Source organism: Mustela putorius, unplaced genomic scaffold (assembly GCF_011764305.1).
Source record: "Mustela putorius furo isolate JIRA1106 unplaced genomic scaffold, ASM1176430v1.1 tig00000095_pilon_pilon_pilon, whole genome shotgun sequence".
Classification (NCBI taxonomy): Eukaryota; Metazoa; Chordata; class Mammalia; order Carnivora; family Mustelidae; genus Mustela; species Mustela putorius.
Window position 1 is genome coordinate 17770813 of NW_025421280.1, and position 20963 is coordinate 17791775.

The window sequence follows — 20963 nt, forward strand, 5'->3', positions numbered from 1 at the left end:
AATTAGGTATTGTTCCCTCAATCTTCTTGGGAAGAGACATTTTAAAGAGAAGATTCTAAAACCCAAGGGTCCCCATCAACTTAGATGTCCATCGACTGGCTGCCCTTTGGAAAAAAGGTCATAGAACTCAAGCCATCTTCCACCCATTTGTTCTTTCAACAAATTCTTCGAGCTGTAGAGTATAATATGGCTCACAGAACAGCGGCATGACTGCATTAGAAATGAACAATCCTGAGCCCTACTCTAGACCCTCCGATCTGAATGATTTAATAATTAGTATGCATATTAAAATTCAAGGAGCGCTATTATAGGGCATCAATACTCATGAGAGCTAAAGAGAAGCTTGTAGGTGTAGGGAAGGGCTCCTACCAGAGACAGATGGGGCCATGATTTAGCCATCTCCGTCAAGGTGGGCCTGTATTCCTCCATGACTAACAAGATGAGGCAAGATTCACATGTTCACTCAAGGGCTGAGAGTTTATGGTGGTGATGGTTAATTTTTATGTATCAACTTGGCCATCATGCCCAATGTTTTGATCAAATACCTGTCTAAATGTTGCCCTGAATGTATCTTTCTAGATGTGACTCACATTTAAATAAGCAACCTTTGATTAAGCAGATGACCCTCTATAACGTGAGTATGCCTCCTCCAATCAGTTCAAGGCTTTAGGAGGAAAAAACAGGTCCCTGAAGGAAGAAGGAATTCCACTTCCTGACTACCCTCATCCCCTCCTGCTGGACCTTCCAGTCTGCCAATCCACCCTACAGATTTCTGATGTGCCAGCCCCTACGACTGTACGAGGCAATTCCTTACAGACAATCTCTCTCTCTCCCCCATTGCATATATATGATGTATATCCTACAGAGAGAAAAATGTATCTATCCCCTATGCTTCTCTTTCTCCGGAGAGACCTGACTGATACACATGGTAATCATGTAATCCATTATCTGGGCCAGCTAATTTGGGTCTGAGAATAAGACAACAAACTTACTACTACATCATACTATTAATAACTAAATAAAATTAACCATGAGATGATAATGATAGTTTGTGAAGACATGGTTCTAACATCTTGCTAAAAGTACTTTAAGTATCCTATGGCCACTGTTGGGGGTAAGGAGGGCCATTTTCAAAGGCAGAACCAACCCACAGTAAACACCTCTCTTAGGATCGGAGATCTCCCCATACTCTGACTCCTCGATTAATCCTCAATGCTATACAGAAAACTGATTTGAGCTGATCCAGAACCCTGGGCAACTTCCACTTCACAATCAAAATTTCAAGCGATGCCAACATGTATCATGGATGAAATCAAAACGTACCACTGACAGTAATGAGAAATGAAGCTTTTTCCTGCAACCAGCAAGAATCAGTTATAACTCCCTGTAATTGTTCTGGCACAGGTTCAAGATCACGGGAAACTGACTTCCAAATATTAAGCCAGCATACAGTATCAGTTTTACTCAGAAGCTAATTCTATAAGTAATTATGGCTCGTCATTACCTTTCCAAAAAAAAAAAAAAAAAAAAAAAAAGTCCCCATTATGTTACACGTGTACTTAAACCACTCATCTTTTAACCAGGCTCCGGTAAACAAAGGAACTGCCATGAGCTCGGTCTAGCCACTGTGCTGGGAGGACATGTGCTCTCTCCCAGGACAGTTCTGGCCCCGATCTGGACTGGCTTGGCCAGAACCTGAACCCTGAGCCTTCTCGATGTATACAGCTCACCAGCATGGCCACGAGGGCTGGCGGGGCCTGGGAATATTAGTGTGTGACGTTAAGATGTTCTTCTGCACCCACGAGCTCCATCTCTTCCAGTCTCCGCAGATCTGGGTTCTGCGAAGCTTGAACAGTCCATGGAGGAGAAACATGAACTTGGACGTTAACGTGCACTGTGAACACTTTACGATCGAAACGCATTCTGCACTCCTGCCACAGGCAACAGCAGTCAGCGGCCAAGGTGCTGTGTCCAGACCACCAAGCAGGAGTTACGGAGCCAGCCGCAGCCAGACACCCTCTGTCCCCACACGCTAGGGGGTCCCTGCTTTTCTGTGCCCCCCAACCTGTAGTGGCTGCTGAGGCAAGAGCTGCTTATGATTCATGCACGTGGCTTCCAAGAAAAACGCAGACACAGAGTCAACATTCATGTTCCAGAGGGTAGCAATGGGGGAGGGAGGTCACCATGGTCCATCTGGGAAAAATCCTATTAACTTAAGTCCAAGTGGGAATCCTAAAATGAACTGCCATTCAATGGCATTTGCCCAGGCTCTGAGCAGGCCTCCGAAATGCTTGGTGGTGCTGCTCTGTTGGATAATACTGTATGTTCCTCCATATCCTTCATTTCCTCTGCTACATAATGGGGGCTGTTCTGGTATCAAAGGAAATGAGGAATAATAATACCAAACATCTGGTTTATAAAGCACAAACTTGCTCGACAGACTGACTGCTTCCTGTCAGCTTCCCAAGTTAATCATGCATGTGGGCTTGTATGAATATGCATTTGGAGTCATGTGTGAGGTATATGCGGTGGGGCCGGGGCTCCTTCTACTCCTGATGCTCGATTCGTTTCCTGCCGACTGCCCGGGTTGACCACCCAGACCGCCCTCCAGTGTGGCCCCAGACGGGAGGACCACCAGAGCTGTGGTCCGTCCGTGTTGCAGTACTTCTGGTCATGACCTTTCATGGATTCCCTTGGGAAATGTTCCTTGGGCACCAGCTTCTGTGCCAAGCTCCATGCCACGTTCTGGAAGATACCCAGGCAGGAGACATAGGTCTTACCCACCAGAAACCCCAAGTCCCCCAGAGGAGACTGAAAAGAGAGAGAAATGCTGGCCTGGTGGGGGTGGGGGTGCACTGGCTCTAGTCACGTGACCAGGGGAGCGCTCTTCTTCAGGACTAGCCAGGACTAAAGTAAAAACATCCAGGAGCTACTGACATCTGTTGGGGTTTTTATGACAGATTCAGAATGCTTCCTGGAAACAGGGACAGCAGGGACAAGTTCCCTGTGATAGAGCTGTTCATCCATTTGATACATAACTTAAGAATATGTATCAATGGAACAATGAAGGGGGAGATATCTATCTATCTATCTATCTATTTGGTGTTCATACTGTTTTACTTTTTAAATTTTATTTATTTATTTATTTATTTTTTAAAACTGCCCAGTACTTCCCCCTCCTTTTTTTTTTTTTTTTTTGAAATATTACTCCCTTTCTTTAGAGAAATCCTCTTTATCTCTTTCTTCCACAAGGTTCTCTTGGCAACTAACCTCTCCCATCCTGCATGTTACTGGGCATCACACCCAGGCTGAGCCAGCCAGGGCACTAGACACACACACACACACACACACACACTCACACACACACACACCCTGCCCAGGCCACCCATTTTTTTTTTTTTCTTTTTTCCCATCCAGACTTAACAGGAAAAACTTTCTCCTTCCCTTTGCAGATAATTAGAAGAAGGTAAGCCTGACAACCAAGTCCTTTCCCCATAGAAAAGGGGCTGGGAAATAAAGTCAACCCAGAGACAGGAGGAGAAATGTGTGTGTGTGTGTGTGTGTGTGTGTGTGTGTGTGTGTGTGTGTGATGGGAGAGAAGGAGGGGCGAGGAGGGAGGGAGAGGGAGTGAGGTAGGAGGGGCAGGGAGGGAGAGAACCAGTCCCTGGACGCCTTCATCCCTAAGCTCAACTCCACCATGCTGTTTTCCATTATTGGGTTCCTTGTAGCCATGTTTTTTTGTTTTTTGTTTTCCCTTTTTGCCCAAATGAGCATGGATTGAATTTGTAACTCTTATAGCAGAAGAATCCTAACTCGCACAAGTGCCCATCTTGACCATAAATGACACAAGTAGCTCTAGATTCCCACTGATCTGGTCCCAGGTACCTTGTACAACCCACACAGGGAGACCCTGCTGAAGCCAGAAAGGCCAAAGGGAAGATGGTCCCAACAACCTCAAGATGTGTGGTTGTGTGTCGTTTCCACAACGGAGGAAACTCCTACTGAATAGCAATGGGCAGTATTCTGGAGGAAACAAGGACTCTTTAGGATAACATGAAAACTGGTGTCATGATGTCTTTGGGTAAAACTTTCATAAAGAATAAACGTTTGCCTGCTTTGAGTACTTGAGTGAGGAGTTGCAAAGCCTGAGTCTGCTCCAGCAGGGATGCTAGAACCTGCCAGGAAAGAGGACAGGAATGGAGGCAGGTTGCAGCCACTGCTGGGTCCCTGGCAGGGCCCTTTCCATTGGGACCAGCTGTGGCTTCAGGGATGGATCCCAGGAGGGATCTCCACTCACAGGAAGCTTGCCAGGACCAGTGGCAGGACCTGAGTCCCCCACAGCTGGAGGCCTCTGGGAATGAGGGCCAAGCTCTAGAGAAAGGAGGTGAGCTGGAGCCAGGCCCTCAGAAGGGATTTGAACGAGGTAGGGGCAGCGTGACTGATGGCCCATTTGAGGGCTGAAAGTGGTTTTCAGCAGAGCTTCCTGCCATCACTGCTCAGCCCTGGAGGCTTGGGCTCAAAGAGAAGTTTGTGCAGAAATGGGGAACTCAGCTCAGGAAGAGAATGGCTCCAAGCCAAGGACAAAGGCCAACTCACCAACTCTTCTCAAAGATTATATTTCTTCTCTATGTTACCCCTTTTATATGTTTTTATTTCTTATTAAAGTCAATCAACATATTGACTATGTTAATGGAGTACAGCATATAAATGTATACCATAATACTTAAATATTTGATACATGTGTACATAATTTGTGAGTACACAGCTGGGTTTCTGCTGTGTCTTCCTTCCAACACCTGGTATGAAAAGCAACCTGCCCTCCATGAAAAGACACTGCCGCCCTCTAGTGGCACTTCCTATGAATTGCAGGCACAAGGTCCTGGAAGATGAGCCTTTTCCAGAGGATAGCCTTAGTTAGCAATAAAAATATACTTAAAAGGCAGGTGATGTCACTTAGTTCCCCACCCAGAGGGAGAAAAGACAGGCCATATAAACTCATGGTTCTGTTAATAACCTGTAGCTTGACAGAGAAAAAAAAAAAAGGACCAAGAGGTGAAAAAACACAGCTCCGTACATCTTTAAATAGAAGTTAATTCTTCAAGGTGTGCAGGTTCTGAGAATGTGACAAGGGAGTGCAGGAAGGGGGAGGTTTTCTCTTTGCTCTCTCCATGAGTTTAAGTTCACCAATGATCTGGGAATTCCCGAGAGCCATTCTTTTGGTAGCATATGATGAGGGGCAAAGGGAACAAGATGGGAACAGATGGCAGCCAGGTCCTTCAGTTTTCACACTGTGGCAAGGGGAGGGCCAACAGTAGAAAGCCACCAGAATAAAACTGCAGATTAATGAGAGCACCAGGGAGGGCAACAGGGAAGCAGAGACCTGGAAGAGGGCACATGAGCAGACTATGTGGCTATGTAAAGACCCTCCACAGGAACAAATCCCTGGACCTTCCCTCCTATTCCCAGACCAAAAAGTCCTTTATACCTATCCTTTTGATGCCTACCTACAGTCCCTCCCCCAATTTTCCCACTCCTTCCCTCATCCCAACATCCCTTATCTTCAATATTGAACAGAGACCAGGGAAAGTAATCTAGTAACAGCCATACTCAAAGAAGGGTGTTGATTTTCTGTCCTGGAGACACCTGCTGGAGATGCAGACATGCTCCAGAGGAAGAGCAAGTGAAAGCCACTGAAATGTGGAAACTAAACCCTGTTGGTGCACCTTATGTTTGAAAAGTATCTGTGCACTGTATCAGCATTATCTGCTTGGCTGATGTTAACATCATCCGACTCTGAACTTTACTCTCATTTAGATCTCCACAGTTGTTAGCAAAAATCATGAAGTTTACTAGCTGTTTCAATAGTGGTCAGTTTTAAGTGACAGGCTTTACACAACTATGCATATTTAAAAATACATTTGCTCAATAACCTAAAAAGCCACTTTGAAATGAAAAGAGAAAGAAAGAATAACTTGTTCCAGTGATAAAGCCAAAAGATTTCTAAATCATTTTTGGTAGTCTATCTCTGTATCTTTGATTTTTTTTTCTTTAATCTCCTTTCTGTATGGTTGAAAATTTTAACAGAAAGAACATCCCCATTAATTTTCATCTACAGACAGCATTTTATAAATAAAATCACCCAACAGCATATGTTTGCAATGAATATTAATGCCTTAGAATAAATAGTAATAGTAATCCTATTCAAACAAAACTTTTTGCATAAAGATCAAAATACTTCTTTAAACAAACTATGTTAATACTTTGACATGAAAATGCTATGAGGATAAAGTTTTTATATTCTGAGCTATAAACATATTTTTGGTTATCAGCATTTTAGGTGTTCTTTATAGTAAGAGATTTTAAAAAGCAAGCATTACCATTTTTTTTAAAGATTTTATGTATTTATTTGACAGAGAGATCACAAGTAGGCAGAAAGGCAGGCAGAGAGAGAGGGAAGCAGGCACCCCACTGAGCAGAAAGCCTGATGCAGGGCTCGATCCCAGGACACTGAGATCATGACCTGAGCCGAAGGCAGAGGTTAACCCACTGAGCCACCCAGGTGCCCCCAGGCATTACTATTTTTAATTGAAGATCTGGTTCTTTCAATGTAAGCAATGTGGATTATCTTTTATGGTGCCACTCAGATTAACTGTGACCCTTTAAAATCTAGACAATTTGAGAACACCAACCATTGTTTAGATTCTCATTTGCACTGGCATCTTTCAACATTTGTGGAAGACGCCTGGATTCTAAATAATATAAGGCATTACAAAGTAGAAAGTAGAAGAATAAGAAGAAAGTGGAAAATTAGAAGAAACAAGAATACGCGACTCTTCAAGTAATATTTCCCCCTCACTTTGCATTTGATTGTCTTGGTAAAGGTCAGTCCTCAGTCCTCGAGGATGCTCATAAATGATATTTTGCTTTTAGCCAAGACATATTCGTTTCTTACTGAATCATTATTATTACTCACATCTGAGATTTGGAGACCCTAAATTCTTATGAGATTTACTGTATTTTAAGTTGTCTCAATTCAAAAGCAAACAGATTTCCCTCTTTGAACTTCGTATCTTGTATGAACTCAATTGTTTGCCCTCTCTTTCTCTTCTTAACAACCTGAAGACAGCTTTGTGAGTGATAGTGTTGGATAATGTTGGAACATCCGTATGAGAATCTCAGAATGAATTTTTTCTAATAAAGTTGTTACTATTCGGGAAAGATTTTATGTTGTTTCCTCTCTTCCCAGCGTTTCTGAGATATGTCATTGAGCAGGGAATACATTTTATTTAGGAAACATTTAGACAGAGGGGAGATGCGGTCTTTGGCCATGGCCACATTATGTAAGGAAACTCATGGGCGAGATAATATTACAGATCGACATATCTGAAAGTTGTTTTAGGAGACTGCTTTGTTTGGTGATTAGGGTACAACATGCTTATTTCAAGATCGTCCCAGAATAATGACAATACAAATTACCATAGGGCACTGGATTTTGGCTAATATTCATGATGGGCTACGACACATGACTGGCCCCCACCCCTCAGTATAGCAGAGCATTTATACTTTCACAAATGTGGTTTAGACACCTCCCAAATAGATGCTTGAACATACAGTCAACTCTTGGAGCTCTAAGGCCCCGGAATAAAACCTTCCCCCTGTTTAAAGACCCCCTGAAACGTCGCTTCCTCCATAAAACCTTCCCTAACGAAGTGGAAATGGGAACCAGATGTTCTCAAACTTTACTACAAAGATAATCATATTTACTTTACAACCTAAGATACCATCTAGGACCGAATTTGTGCAAACTGTTAATACAGCAGTCACTGAACACCATCGCTGGAAGAAAAACTGAAAATTCTGGAGGGCTTGTAAACTATAAAGGCAGAAGCGGGGAATGATCCTTCTTTTTATCCATAGCATTTAGCATGGATCTGGTACCTAGGAAGCCCCCAGCGAATGATCCTGGAAAGAACGGATTCCGACCCTGCCCTTTTATTTATTTTATAATTGAGGCCCAAGGAGGAAAAGGAGTCACAGTGATTTGGTACCAGGATTTGGGCAAGCCTGTCCTTTTCTGTCCTGGGGCCTCTGCTCACTCCTCCCTCCCTCGCTCAGTATCTGAGTGTGTGGGGCCTGCCCCTGCATGGTGAGACCGTAAGGAGTCTCTGAGCAGCTGGTGCTTACATGCCGCTGCCGCTGGTAGGGACAGAGGCTCATGCCACAGCTTAGTTGAACACTGTGACTTCTCTGGAAAACAGCACAGGGAGGAGAATCAGCTATAGAAGCATCTGGAATTAAATCCCAGTGCAGGTTACCCGAACTTATTGAGTCATTTTTATTTATGCATCCTTCACTCCATCCGTCCTTCTGTCTGTCCATCCATCCATCCACCCACCCATCCATCTGTATCTACTCCCAAGCACAACCTGCTAGGACTAAACACCGCTTTAAATGTTTTTATAGTTTTGTAGTCTCAGATTTAACCCTGACATAGACCTTGCAAAGTGTCCATGAGCATCTGGTGGGTGAAGAAATAAAGGCACAAAGGATCTGGCACCCGTTCAGAGAGCATCAGGGTGGGGATTTAGGCCTTGGACCATCTGATGCTAGAGGCCCTGTCCCAATCACTGGGCCCTCAACCTCCTTTCTGTGAAGGACAAAGATGAGCATTTAGCATAGGTCTGGTACCTAGGAAGCCCTCAGCGAACGATCCTGGAAAGAATGGATTCTGGTCCTGCCCTTTTATTTATTTTATAATTTCCCAAGGAGGAAAAGGAGTCACAGCGATGTGGTACCAGGATTTGGGCAAGCCTGTCCTTTTCTCTCCTGGGGCCTCTTTTTTTTGCCTTAAGGATCGTGGAGTGCAGTGAACCACGCTAATCATTGCTAAAGTAGGACTATCGTCCACAGTTCTTGGGAGGATTAAGTAGAATTATAGATATAAAGCCTCCACTACAGTTCCTGGCACATCCCACAAGGACAGAGGCTCTCATCAGGACCATTCTAGGGGAGGGGAGAGGAGCCGATGAGCTCCAAGTTAGAACACTCCATCCATCTCTCCATTTGAACTGCATAAACAAAATAGAAAAATATGATTCCTTTATCCCATGATAGAACATCGTGGCTTTCCTAGGCCAACAAAAGGCCTTAGGAAGCAGCTGGGGTGGGGCGTGGGCTGGTTACTGTAACTGTGAAATGGAAGGAGGTTAGGAAGGAAGCAGACTGGGAAGGGAATTGCGGGGAGGAAGGGGCGGGGAAAGAAGGGACAGAGGCTGCAGACGCACCCAGCCTGCAGACGGGTTACTGCCTCCCAGGCTTGGGCCAACATGGATGGGGCCAATCCAAGCACACAAGGGCTCCTGACTCAGCAAGTGGTTCCGTCCTGTGAGTCATTTCTGGAAAAAGAAAGTCCATACCATGGCATTCGTCCTTCGCCTGACATTTTTCTACCTCATGAAACTAGGCTGGGTTTTCCAAAATCCTTCAAGTTAATTTGAAGGGATAAACATCTAGCTTTCCGTTTTTGAACTTGTTGGTCGTGTGGCTGTGCAGGATTGCACAACTGCTCCGGCTTAACCCCAGAGGGTCATTTCAGTCGAACCCTCCGGCATGAGTTCTCTGGAAGCTCGAACAGAGTCATCCTGCAGTTCTCCAGGAACCTGGCTACATTAGGATTTGTAATGACTATAGAGCCATTAATTGGGGGTCTGACCAGTGAATAACATGACTGGGAAAAGGATCGGGCAGCTGAACTATGACCAGCCCAACAAATACAGGACTCGTTTAGAAAAAAAAAAAAAAACAAAACTGTAAAGGCAGTTGCTTCATTAACATTAAAATCTCATTGCAATGGAAAGAAATGATAAGGTAGATAAATTCTGCCAGCAAAAACGAGAATAGCGCGTATGAAAATATTATGCTAAAAAAAAAAACTTGAGAAAGGCAAGGCTCTGCCTATGAGTATATGGTGCACATGCACAAGCGCGGGCGTGTGTGTCTGTGTGTTTGTCTGTGTGTGTGTATGTTCTCTTGAGTAATTCATGGCATTTTCGTACCACACCTGCCACATAGGAAATCTCTACCAATGAGGACACATAAAGTCAGGTTAATATCATTGATGGTGATTTGGCATTGATTTCATATAGACTTGGCATAGTTTACATTTTGACATAGATTTGGTTTCCGGATGAGTCAATGAACGCACTGAGTTTCATTAGCCCTGTGTCAAAATGAATGGTGTTCTTTATGGTGCATACCTTCTCCCTTCTTCTCTCTTACAGAACTCACAGAAACATAGTAATGCAATCACAAAACAAATGCTTTCCTCATGGAACCCCACACTTTCTGGGTTCTCTGATTCTTTTCCTCATGAATAGATTCCATGCAGGTATCCCTTAAATCATACTCTCTCTTCCAGGGTCTTGACCAATAAGGGGTAGATTCATGGGCTGCTTTGAGGAAACACATCTTAGTGTGTCACATGATAGATACAGTTGTTCTAAATCTATCCATAAATACAGAGGAACTCTCAAAATAGCAACCCTTTGAGCTCATGATCACCCTTGGGTCAATAAGCAAGCCTTGGGGAATGGCATCTAGAAACAAGGAAATCAGAATATCAGGTGTCCTCTGATGTCCTCTTCAAAACAGTCTCTAAGCTTGACATAAGTCATGCTGACATTAATGCCACCACAGACAAATTCATTGGCTTTGTGAAACAGCTCTCCTCAATCCTCTGCCTTCCTTTCTGTGTAGAAGAAAAAAGGGTGTATATATTTATTTGGGGGAGCTAAGAAAATGGCAATGAAAAACAATTTCTTCAAATTTCATTGTTTTTACTCAGATGTTTCTTTGACTTTCAAAAGAAAAGGCAGTTTCATTTTAGTAATGTTATGAGAAGGGTTTGACTTGTTTTAACACCTCAAGACAGCCATATTTTATAGTTATGCTTGATTTAAAGAAATAGTAGAAAACATTCACATCTCTTAAATCCATGAGAATTTTTTAAAGACTTTGAATTCCCAAGACATTAAACATTAAGTCTGGGACAAGAAAGCATTGAGATACAAGGGATCTTTAAGTCAATTCTTGGTTTTTGGCTTTAACAAAAATACTCCTTTTTTTTTTTTTCTTTTGAGAACATCAGATTACCTCAGTGTTTCAAAACCATTCTTAATTTATTTATGTCAAATTTGTTTCTATTAAACAAAATATACTACTAGTATGATGAGTAGCATTGCTCCTTCCATGACCGGCTTCCCCTCCAGTTGGCCACTCAGTATGGATGGTCCTGGCAAGCACTGTTCATGTGCTTCTCAGGAGAGTTGTGTAAAGGGGATGTTACAACAAGGAGAAAACCAAGGCTCAGGGCGTTAGCGTCCTGTGCCCAAGTCTGCCAGGCAGGGCTGGCAGGGTGGGGCCTCCACTCCACCTCCCGCCAACCTTATAGTTGGTCCTTAGACAACTGGGCTCTCTTCCTTCTGCCCTAAGAGTGGGACAGCCCCATTCTGTTACTCGTGCACACCACAAAGGGCTGGACTGTGTGGGAACAGTACTTTCCAAATAGCAGCCAGGCAAAGGTCACTCGTCTGCTCCCTTCTTCCCATTTGAAAGCCACTGTAGCCTTTCCTTCCGACCAGCCCTGCACTGACCCATGAGTAGGACAGGTGACACCTCCAAATGAGGTGTTTGTAGTAGGGTAGGTAGCCCCCGGGTTCGACCGTGCCCCTGCACTTCTGTGGACCACCCAGGTTAGGTCCATGTTGCTCTAAGGATCTCATGTGGACTGGGACTTTGACTAAAGATCACAGATGATTTCTCTGTTAGAAAATGAGGAGTTTTGATAAAGGTGCTTTTAGATTTGTCACATGTAAGACAGCATATCTTCTGTTCAGAGCTATCTGTACCAAGAATCTATGTAATTGTATGTGTTTTTTAAAACTGAGTTTGGATTTTTCCAGTTTTTCATTTGTTTTTTATGTGAGTTAGGCTCAGCAGACAATTATTAGGCTAAGCCTTATTTGTCCATTTATGAGTAATACATTTAGTTCACTATGAGAAATAGGCTTAGTTCACTCTTATTATAAATATAACTAGTTACTTATAAAAATACATGTTCCCCACCCAGGGTATGAAAAGTACAGAGCTCTCTTAAGAATAAAGCAAAATAGGGATGCCTGGGTGGCTCAGTTGGTTAAGCAACTGCCTTCAGCTCAGATCATGATCCTGGAGCCCTGGGATTGAGTCCTGCATTGGGCTCCCTGTTCAGCAGGGAGTCTGCTTCTCCCTCTGACCCTCCTACTTCTCAGGCTCCCTCTCTCCCTCTCATTCTCTCTCTCTCAAATAAATAAATAAAATATTTAAAAAATATTAAAAAAAAAGAATAAAGCAAAATACTTGTTCTCCTCTCAGAAGGGAATAGCTACTATGAGGCACACCTATGTATTTCTTTCCAGTACTGTTTTATACAACTATATGCATACACACACGCACACACGCACAAAGAACATATTGTTCATAAAATGTTATATTCTGATTTTAAAACTATGTTCTTAAATTATTCAATTTCATTTTGACCACAATTTTATAATAGCTTCCCATCCTTTGGAACTTGGGTGACTTTCTCCACCACTTTATTATTGCTGGATATGTTGGTTCTTCTTTTCCTCATTATAGGTAAAATTGCAAGTCACTGATCTGTTTAGGTTACATTCTTCTGTGAAGGAGGATTACTGGGTTAAAACATGCAAGTATGTAAGTTCTTCATATGTACTAGCAATGTATTCTTGGAAGTTTTTCATTTTGTTTTGGTTTTTATTAAACCAATTTTCATGTCTAACAGTGTAAAAGCTAAAAACTAAACTATATATATATATATATATATATATATATATATATCCATCTTTTCATAATTGAATTCTGGTTCTTACCTTGCTTTTATCCTTGTTATAAAATCTTATGAAAGTTCCAATTTATATGAAAATGTGATGAAACTTGAACATTTTTTCCAGATATACAAGTAAACACACATTATGAGTTTAAAATTAACCAATTAACTTTTTCAAACAAGAAAGGTGAATCTGCTTCTGCATGGAACTCCATGGTCCCCCACCAATCCATATGGGTTTGCAGTCCTTCCGTGCTGTTCTGCCACTGGGAGCCATGCCCTTTGAATCTGGGGGTCTTGCATGCCTATACTAATGGTCTCAAACACAGTGCTGGAGAGTGCCATGGGTGAGGGTTTGGCCAAGACTCACATGGATATGAAACAGGCAAACTACACCTTCTTTGTCAGCTGATCTGGACTGCCACCAATCTACCCACACAGAACTACAGTGGGGAATAAAGTATGGGGCTCTGTGATCATCATTCTGGTTCAGCAACATGTTGTGACTCTGGTCTCCAGAGTTCTAGCACACAAGTCATGGGAGAGCTGTAGTGGCTAGACTCGTTCTGGTTTCTTCCTTCCTGGCCTTATTCACAGAGAGGATCTCCTAATTCAAGTGTCAGCTACCATCTTACAGACTTGGTGTAGGCAATCACAACAGCCCCAGCTCAGGGACGCCTATAAAAGATGCCTGTACATGTTCCTATAAAACAGTAAATGATAAGGGGGGGAACAGGGTTATCAAAACAAGATATAATAATTCACACACAGAGCAAGTAAAGGTAAAAGCAAATGAGTCATAAACCAGAACCAAATGTAAATAGTTACCACCTCTCAGTTTCACACTTGATTTGCACGGATTTTGCTGGTTATATAACTGTAATGGAACAGGAAAATCACTAGACCTAGAGTCCTATGAAAACAGCAGCTTTGCAAACTTTCAATTTTCTATTTTCAATGACAGTTAATTCAACATTTCAAAGTACAGAAGTTAAATGAGGCGAAGAATGATAAATGATGCCCCACAATTGCTGAAATCTGATTACCCAGAGATAAGAACGGGCCAGATTCTACTTGCACAAGTTTGGACCTAAGGCATGAGACCAATGAAAGAAAGAAGGGGAGGGGAAAAAAAAAAAAAAAAGCAAAAAGGGAAGAAAAACTTTAGGGAAATGAATGCTTCCATTTATTCCTCCTAAATATAATATAAACAAGGACACAAAGAATATGCAAATGGATTCCGGATCCCATGGACACTCGGGGGGGGGGGATATTAATAAGCCAGTTCCATCCTGAAAGAAAACCCCCAAATCGACCTCCATTTAAGAAGCTAATTTATGCACTCCTGGGTCCTCATACAAGTTAAGCAGCCCAGAGTATCACAGCAGGCATAGAGCAACAGACCTGAGCCCTGCTGTGTTTGTTCAAGGAGGCAAGTTAGCTATTCCTAACAGGAAACAAAACATGTCGTCGGGCTATTAAACAGGGGTCGTTTTGCCATACTGTGCAGCCCTGAATGCATCAATTGCTGTCCCAAACAGGATTAGAGATGTGGTTTTCTTTAACTACGGTTTTGAGAAAAATGCTTATGCTGCTCAGAATTCTCAGACTGATATTAACTAATCTAGTGCCGGGCCAGACAGCGCACTCTCGAAACCTCCACGGAACGGTCTCAGACATAACTCCAAAAGTTGTGGGAAGGCAGCACAACAGAAAGGAGAGGGGTTCCCGATGGGGGTGGGAGAGGAAGTTAACGCCTATACATAGTGAAATTTGGAATTCCCCCAAGAGTATTTTTGCCTTTAAGTATTCAAGGTCCCACTCCACAGTGATTAACTGTGTGGTGAACAACCCAGGTTTCATTCCCATAGACAAAACCCATCTAAATGAATATGCAGTTTGAAAAAATGGATTATTTGTGCCAAGAATGGCAACTGAATGTAGGCTTGTAAATGGCTTTGGGCAATTCTGCTGTGTCATTATCATAAAATGGGATCTCCCAGATATTTCTGTAGAAGCCAAGAAGTTCCATGTGAGGGAAAAAAAAAAGGCAAACCTATCTTACATATGGACCTTTCTTCATGGTTCAATGTAGGACAATCAACCCCCCTGGAGAAAGTGGGTCAGTTTCCACTAAAAAGAACAGACTCGTGATGGCTTGAGGGCAACAAGTCTGTATTGCTACGTGGTTTTTTAACCAAAACTTCAGGACACTTCGCTGCATTTGGTGAAAATATTTAATACCGATGAGGCATATCACCAGTTAGTGTTATCCCAAGGTGATAGCAAGGGTTGAAATTTATAGACTCTAGAAAGGAATCACAGCAAAAACAAAATGGAATTCTTTTTGCAAACCATTGTTCTAGAAAGTAGTCATACGTTAGAAGATAAGTTTTGAAAGACCCCCAAAATATCAGAATTATGAAAGCCATAACTTCTAGCCAACCATCATTAATGACTACCATACACATGAGGGATACCCAAATGGGACATTTTTAGAGATAGATCAGCTAAGAGATTAAAGTAAGCATGTTTACGGAGACATAACTATTTAAAATATTTATGGAGAAAACAGTTGCAGATGATACTAAGAGAGATTCCAACAAAAACACAGCACAAATGCAGACACCATATGGTCCAATGTATGCACCCATGACCTCATGTGAAAAGCAGGCCAAAGACATAACAGCTGGAGGTGCCTCCCTTTTACCCCCGGAACAACAACTCTTGGGTTTGGAAGGGGCTCATCATAATCATGTCCATGGCTGGGTGAAATCTATGAGTAACGTCAAAGGCTTTGGGAAGAAAGTTCTCAAAACAGTTGTCCCTGGAAGCCTTCACTTTGTTGGGGTTTCAAGCCCAATCTGCATTTCCCTCTGACACCACGTAAAAGGTGAAGTCAGGTAACGCGGAGTTTTTTGTGAACCAGAGAAGCATCACGTATCTTCCCAGCACTTTTGTTGTCTCCTGATTATTCATTAGGCCTGAGTCAGGACCACAAATCACTGCAGACTCCCCAGACTACCACATCCCAGGGGATCTGCTCATATGTTCCCTTGATTGCTGCTCGAAAGCATCAGAAGCCAAGACACGAAAATAGCCGTGGAAACTCTTAAGTTTTATGAGTGTTTAGCATATGGCCAGTTCTAGTCTCATAACACAACTGGAAAACTAGTCTATTGTTCCTGTTAAATAAAGAGAATCCTGAAGATTCAAGAAGTCAATTAACTTGCCCATGGTCACAAATGGGTGGCGCTGGGATGTCACCCGCCATGTTCTTTGCTGGTCAACCAGCAGGACAATGAGTTTGAGGCGGCAGGGGCGGTGGGGGTGGGGGCAGGTGCTGATGCTTGTAGGAACCTTTCTTTCCAGAAGAGTGTTCTGCAACTGTCACTGAAGTAACATTGGGGATGGAGAAGGGAAGGGTGTGAGAGGCACATACTCTCATCCACCAGCCACTGAGACTAGCTGTCCTGAGGTGAGGTGCCTTCCACCTGCACTGAGACCCTCCTCAGCCGCCCACCACTTTCCAGCCCAGATCCCCAAGGTTTATTATATTTAAACTCCTTCTCCAAAGAGCTTAATTGCCCAGAAATGACTCCAGGGAGTTCTGAGACCATTTCATGCAGGGCTCTTAATAATTTTTAAGGTAAGTACCTTTCTCTGTTTTAATAAAAAGACAGTTTGTATCCCTGGTGAGGAATTGCGAGGGGTGGAGAGCAGAGCTACTCCTTGTGACAGAGGGCTGCACAGCAAGTCCTTGAATAGTTCAATGTCTTTTGCAAAGGCACTGGGGCATCCTCCTCAATTGCAAACTTTCTACATGTATGGCATGTGATGTGAGTGACAAGAGGGAAGAGAGCAGGGAACCAGGTGCTACTGAAGAACCGTATGTCCCAGCAACCTTTGTTCTTACCATATTCCTGTGTTGGTTTGTTTTGAACCTTGTTTTAAAAATCCCATGGCTGACAGCACCTCAAATTCATGAGGAATCTTCTACGACAGAGTGCTTCTGTATATGGATCATTGGAAACTTGATGAATAAATGCCAGTACATTGAGGCCGGTCCAGTTTTAGGCACTGACTTCGTTAAGTCTCTTTACAAAGGAATTTAAAATGTGGGTAATTAAGAAAGCATGACCTATTAAAGATGCTGATCCTTCCAGATAATGCGGAATTCTGACCATATATTTACTCTGGAAGCTGTTGTTCTCCTCAAATCCTTTAACTTTTCATGAAGTGTTCAGTCGTTTTGTGATGCCACTGAAGTGTAATCAAACATTACCACAAGCCAAGTCACACACTAGCATGTCTCGCCTTGTTTAAATATCTCAAATATATTTGAGTAATTGTGTAATGATTTCTAGGCCTCTGGTTGTCCATATGGTCTGAACAGACTGTCTTTTGTAGAGCAGTTGTGCTATCTCTCTCAACGGGAAGGAATCAAATCATCTTTGCTCCAAACTGGAAAGCTTGGGAGGTACTGCTTACATTTCCGGGAGGTGCCTTACCTCAACTCTTGAAACCAAACCAACCCACATCTGGCCCCCAGAAATCACTGTGTCTTCTGGAAATCTTGCTTGTGTTTGTGAAATATCCCAGAACAAGTCAGCAGGCATCATGTGTCATGTTTTCTTCTGTAACTGTCCTTAGGATACAATGACATGCCATGGGGACGACACGGCAAAGCCAGCAGGGCAATCACATGGACTCTTACTAGACAGAGAACATTCTACGTGGTGAAACCAGATCATCTCAGACAGACAATGAGGACCAGTGAAAGGGTCTGGCTTTGGCAAGAACTTTGCTCTAATGCTCTCCAGGTGGTACAGGCAATGAGACAAGCAAAGGAGCTATTGAGTTTGCAATTAATGAAGCCCACACGAGTCTTCAGAGATTTGACTCAACAGCCCAGCATCTAAACTTAGTCACCGGGTCTCACAAATTATTCACATTAGCTGTATCCCTAGGAAAGAACCTCAGGGAAGACCTGGAATGCTGTGTTTGAAGGAATGTGCTGAACTTACTCTTGACCTATTATTTGAGAATTCTTAGCAAAATGTTTGGGTGCAGAGTTGTCCCCAAACTACTGGCCATGAGAGGGTTCTTTGATGGGACAAACTTGGCAGGGAGACAGTGGACAGATGAGTCTGGTGGCCTTTCTGCTCCTGCCCAACCTCAGGCTTTTGAAATATTAAGAGGAAAACCATTTCACTGGTCACAAACAGCACTGAATGCACAAAATCATGGAGACATGCACAGTTTGCGAGTTCCGCGGGTGACTGCAATGTGACAGAAAACAGTTTACCTTTTGTGCCTGAGGGAGCTGAAAAACAACAGGAAAACAAGACAAAAAGAAAAGAAAAAGGCAATCATTACATTAAAAGTCAAGATTAACTGTAAAACTTCATTTGATCACCATTGGCAAATGGAAAAACCAAAACTGGGAGAAAAACAAGGGAAATAAAACTAAAGCTGGGTCATTTCGCCGAAATTATGCTGTGGGACTGATTATTCAACCTGCTTTCTGTATCCGTAATCTCAACACACAATCCGTGAGCACATGTTTTAGGAATCACCACGCCCAGGCCAGCAGTTTGGCAACTTCCCGCCATGCTCGACCTGAGGCTCTTCTGTTCTGGGGCCCCAAACATTCATTTCCAATACCCAGTTCCTCCTTCTTGCACACCAGTGGTTTCCTAGTGGAGGCGGATGGCCTGGAGACACCTGCAGTTGTCACAACTGGTGAGGGGAGGGAGCGAGAGCTATTGGCTTCTAGTGGGTAAAGACCAGGTTGCTTCTACACCTTACAACGCAGGGGACAGTCCCCGCGGGAAAGAATTACTCAGCCCACATGCCGATTGTGCCAACGCTGAGAAACCCTTCTGTACATAAAGGTAAGACCATCCGAAGAATGTTCTGTTTTTAAAGTCATTTTTTCTTGCTTTGTCGCACATTAACTGTTCTTTTTATTGGTGCTTAAGAAAGCATGCACAAGGGTTTGTGCATTTGAAATAAAGCCGGTATTCGAAGAACAATGAAAAGGCAGTCAGTTAATCCATAAAATAAGACATAATGGCTTTCCCAATGGTAGAGGCAAGAAACTGAAATTATAGGTATGTGGGAAAAGATGAACATTTATGAGACATACTTGTCTATTTTTCAACCTTGAGACTATTAGGCTGTGGTTTAATGCCACTGTATTTGTGCCTGCCATGAGAGCATACAGTGTTTTGAAAAGCATTTTTCTAATCTGAAATGGAAATTCCATTATCCATGTGTTAAGTACCAAGTCTAGGAGTTGCATCATTTTCAAGACTGACTTCTCATCGTGGAGACTAACATTTATTGTGTGTGAACTCATCACCAGGCACCATTTAAAGCCTTTTGTTTGCATTACCCCAGCAAATCCAAGCAACTTGATAGAGGTGCCTTCATTATCTTCATTTTATAGATGAAAAATAAAATGGAAATTAGAGGGCTAATTGATTATATAATGTTCCATAGATAATAAGTTGTAGAGCTGGGATGCCTTAGGAGGTGCAAATTCGACCAAACTCACACAGTAAAGGCCACGAGCACTAGGAAATTAGCAGACTTTTCTGTCTCTCTGGAGTTTATAACATTGGAAGTGCTGGAAGATGCAAGATAACTAAACCCAATACTTTGGGGGCCCATTTGAACCTTTTGCCTTTCCCATTCATTTAGCCCTGGGAAGAATGTTCTTTCTTCATATGCACTAAGTAAGCCCAGGGCTTCCTAAGGCCCTGAACCTGTGGACAGAATCCAGCAAAGGGCAGAAGGGATCGACCCAAGCCAACAAAATGCCTTGATTCTCAGAGACAACTCCAGAATAATTTGGAGGATGTCCATGAAGGGCAGACCCAACCTCTCCAACACTCGTTTTTCAAGCAATTTTATCCCAAAAGGTCTCCCAATTTAAGGAAACAGGAATAGTATAAACATGTTTTTCTGATTCTTTCATTCTAGTCAAGGTTATGGTGACCACTACTCAAAAAGGAAGCCTGTGAGTTCCTCCAGTGCTTCTTTTTAAAAAAAGATTTTATTTATTTATTTGACAGAGAGAGATCACAAGTAGGCAGAGAGGCAGGCAGAGAAGGGGGGTGGGAAGCAGACTCCCCGCTGAGCAGAGAGCCCAATGTGGGGCTCGATCCCAGAACCCTGAGATCATGACCTGAGCCAAAGGCAGAGGCTTTAACCCACTGAGCCACCCAGGCGCCCTTCCTCTAGTGCTTCTTAAGAGTTCAGAAAATATGTATCAAGAGGTGAGAAATCCAGCCTAAAATGAGGGATCACTTCAAGATCTCTTAAATAGTAAACATTTTTTTCATACGACAGAAAAGAAATGTTAGAGACACGAACATTAAGGGAATGATAAATGCACGTTTCCTTAGGAAAGCATTTGTGTTGAATCACAGCTTGTCATCTGAAATGTGGGGCAGTGGGGGGCTGAGAATTACAAATGTTTGATGAACTGTAAAATAAATACCAAAGGTTCAGTCCTGCACAAACTGCCGGACTTGACAAGCCCCTGAAAGGAGAGCTACCCTTTCTTTCTCTTTCTGGAAGCTTCATCTCAGTCAAGCCGGAAACACCTCTTTTTGACTCACCCATTTAAGCCCATGAGAAGGAAAATGAGAGAGTAGGCCTTTGTGGTGATGTCCTTGTCCTCAAACTCTCCACAAAACATATATTTTCCTCAAGAAATAACTCATGAGAACAAAGAATCACTTTCCTATCGGAGCTCTGAAGGAACAGAAATTAGAGCTTGCAGTGCCCTCAACAGGTTGGACCTCTGAGAAGGAGCTTCAGATTAGAACACAGCAAATTTAGATCAGATCGCTAGCAGCCACAAGACGCTACTGCTTGGGGGCCGGCTCTCCTGATGACACACCATCCACCCAATGGCCACCAACGGTGTCCACGAGCCTGAGCTGGGAACCTGACCGGCTGGACACTTGGGGGCCTCTGGCTGGAGTCTTGAGCCATGTGCCTTCCAGCCTTTGGCCAGATGCTTGTCTGTAAAAAAGGATGGTGGAGGGAGGGCTGGGAAATG

At 43.0% G+C, this 20963-nt stretch overlaps 1 protein-coding gene across 2 annotated transcripts in view; it reads right to left on the reverse strand.

Moving 5' to 3' along the window:
- Window positions 1-20963, reverse strand: part of CACNA2D3 (calcium voltage-gated channel auxiliary subunit alpha2delta 3) — an 851905-nt gene that overhangs the window by 224755 nt on the left and 606187 nt on the right. The window contains exon 14 of one of the 2 annotated variants that reach the window (XM_045078785.1): window positions 18195-18212. The exons of the other annotated variant lie outside the window; for it this stretch is intronic. Within the exon in view, the coding sequence (XP_044934720.1) occupies window positions 18195-18212 (18 nt within the window). The remainder of the gene's footprint in view (window positions 1-18194; window positions 18213-20963) is intronic. 2 annotated transcript variants of the gene reach the window in all.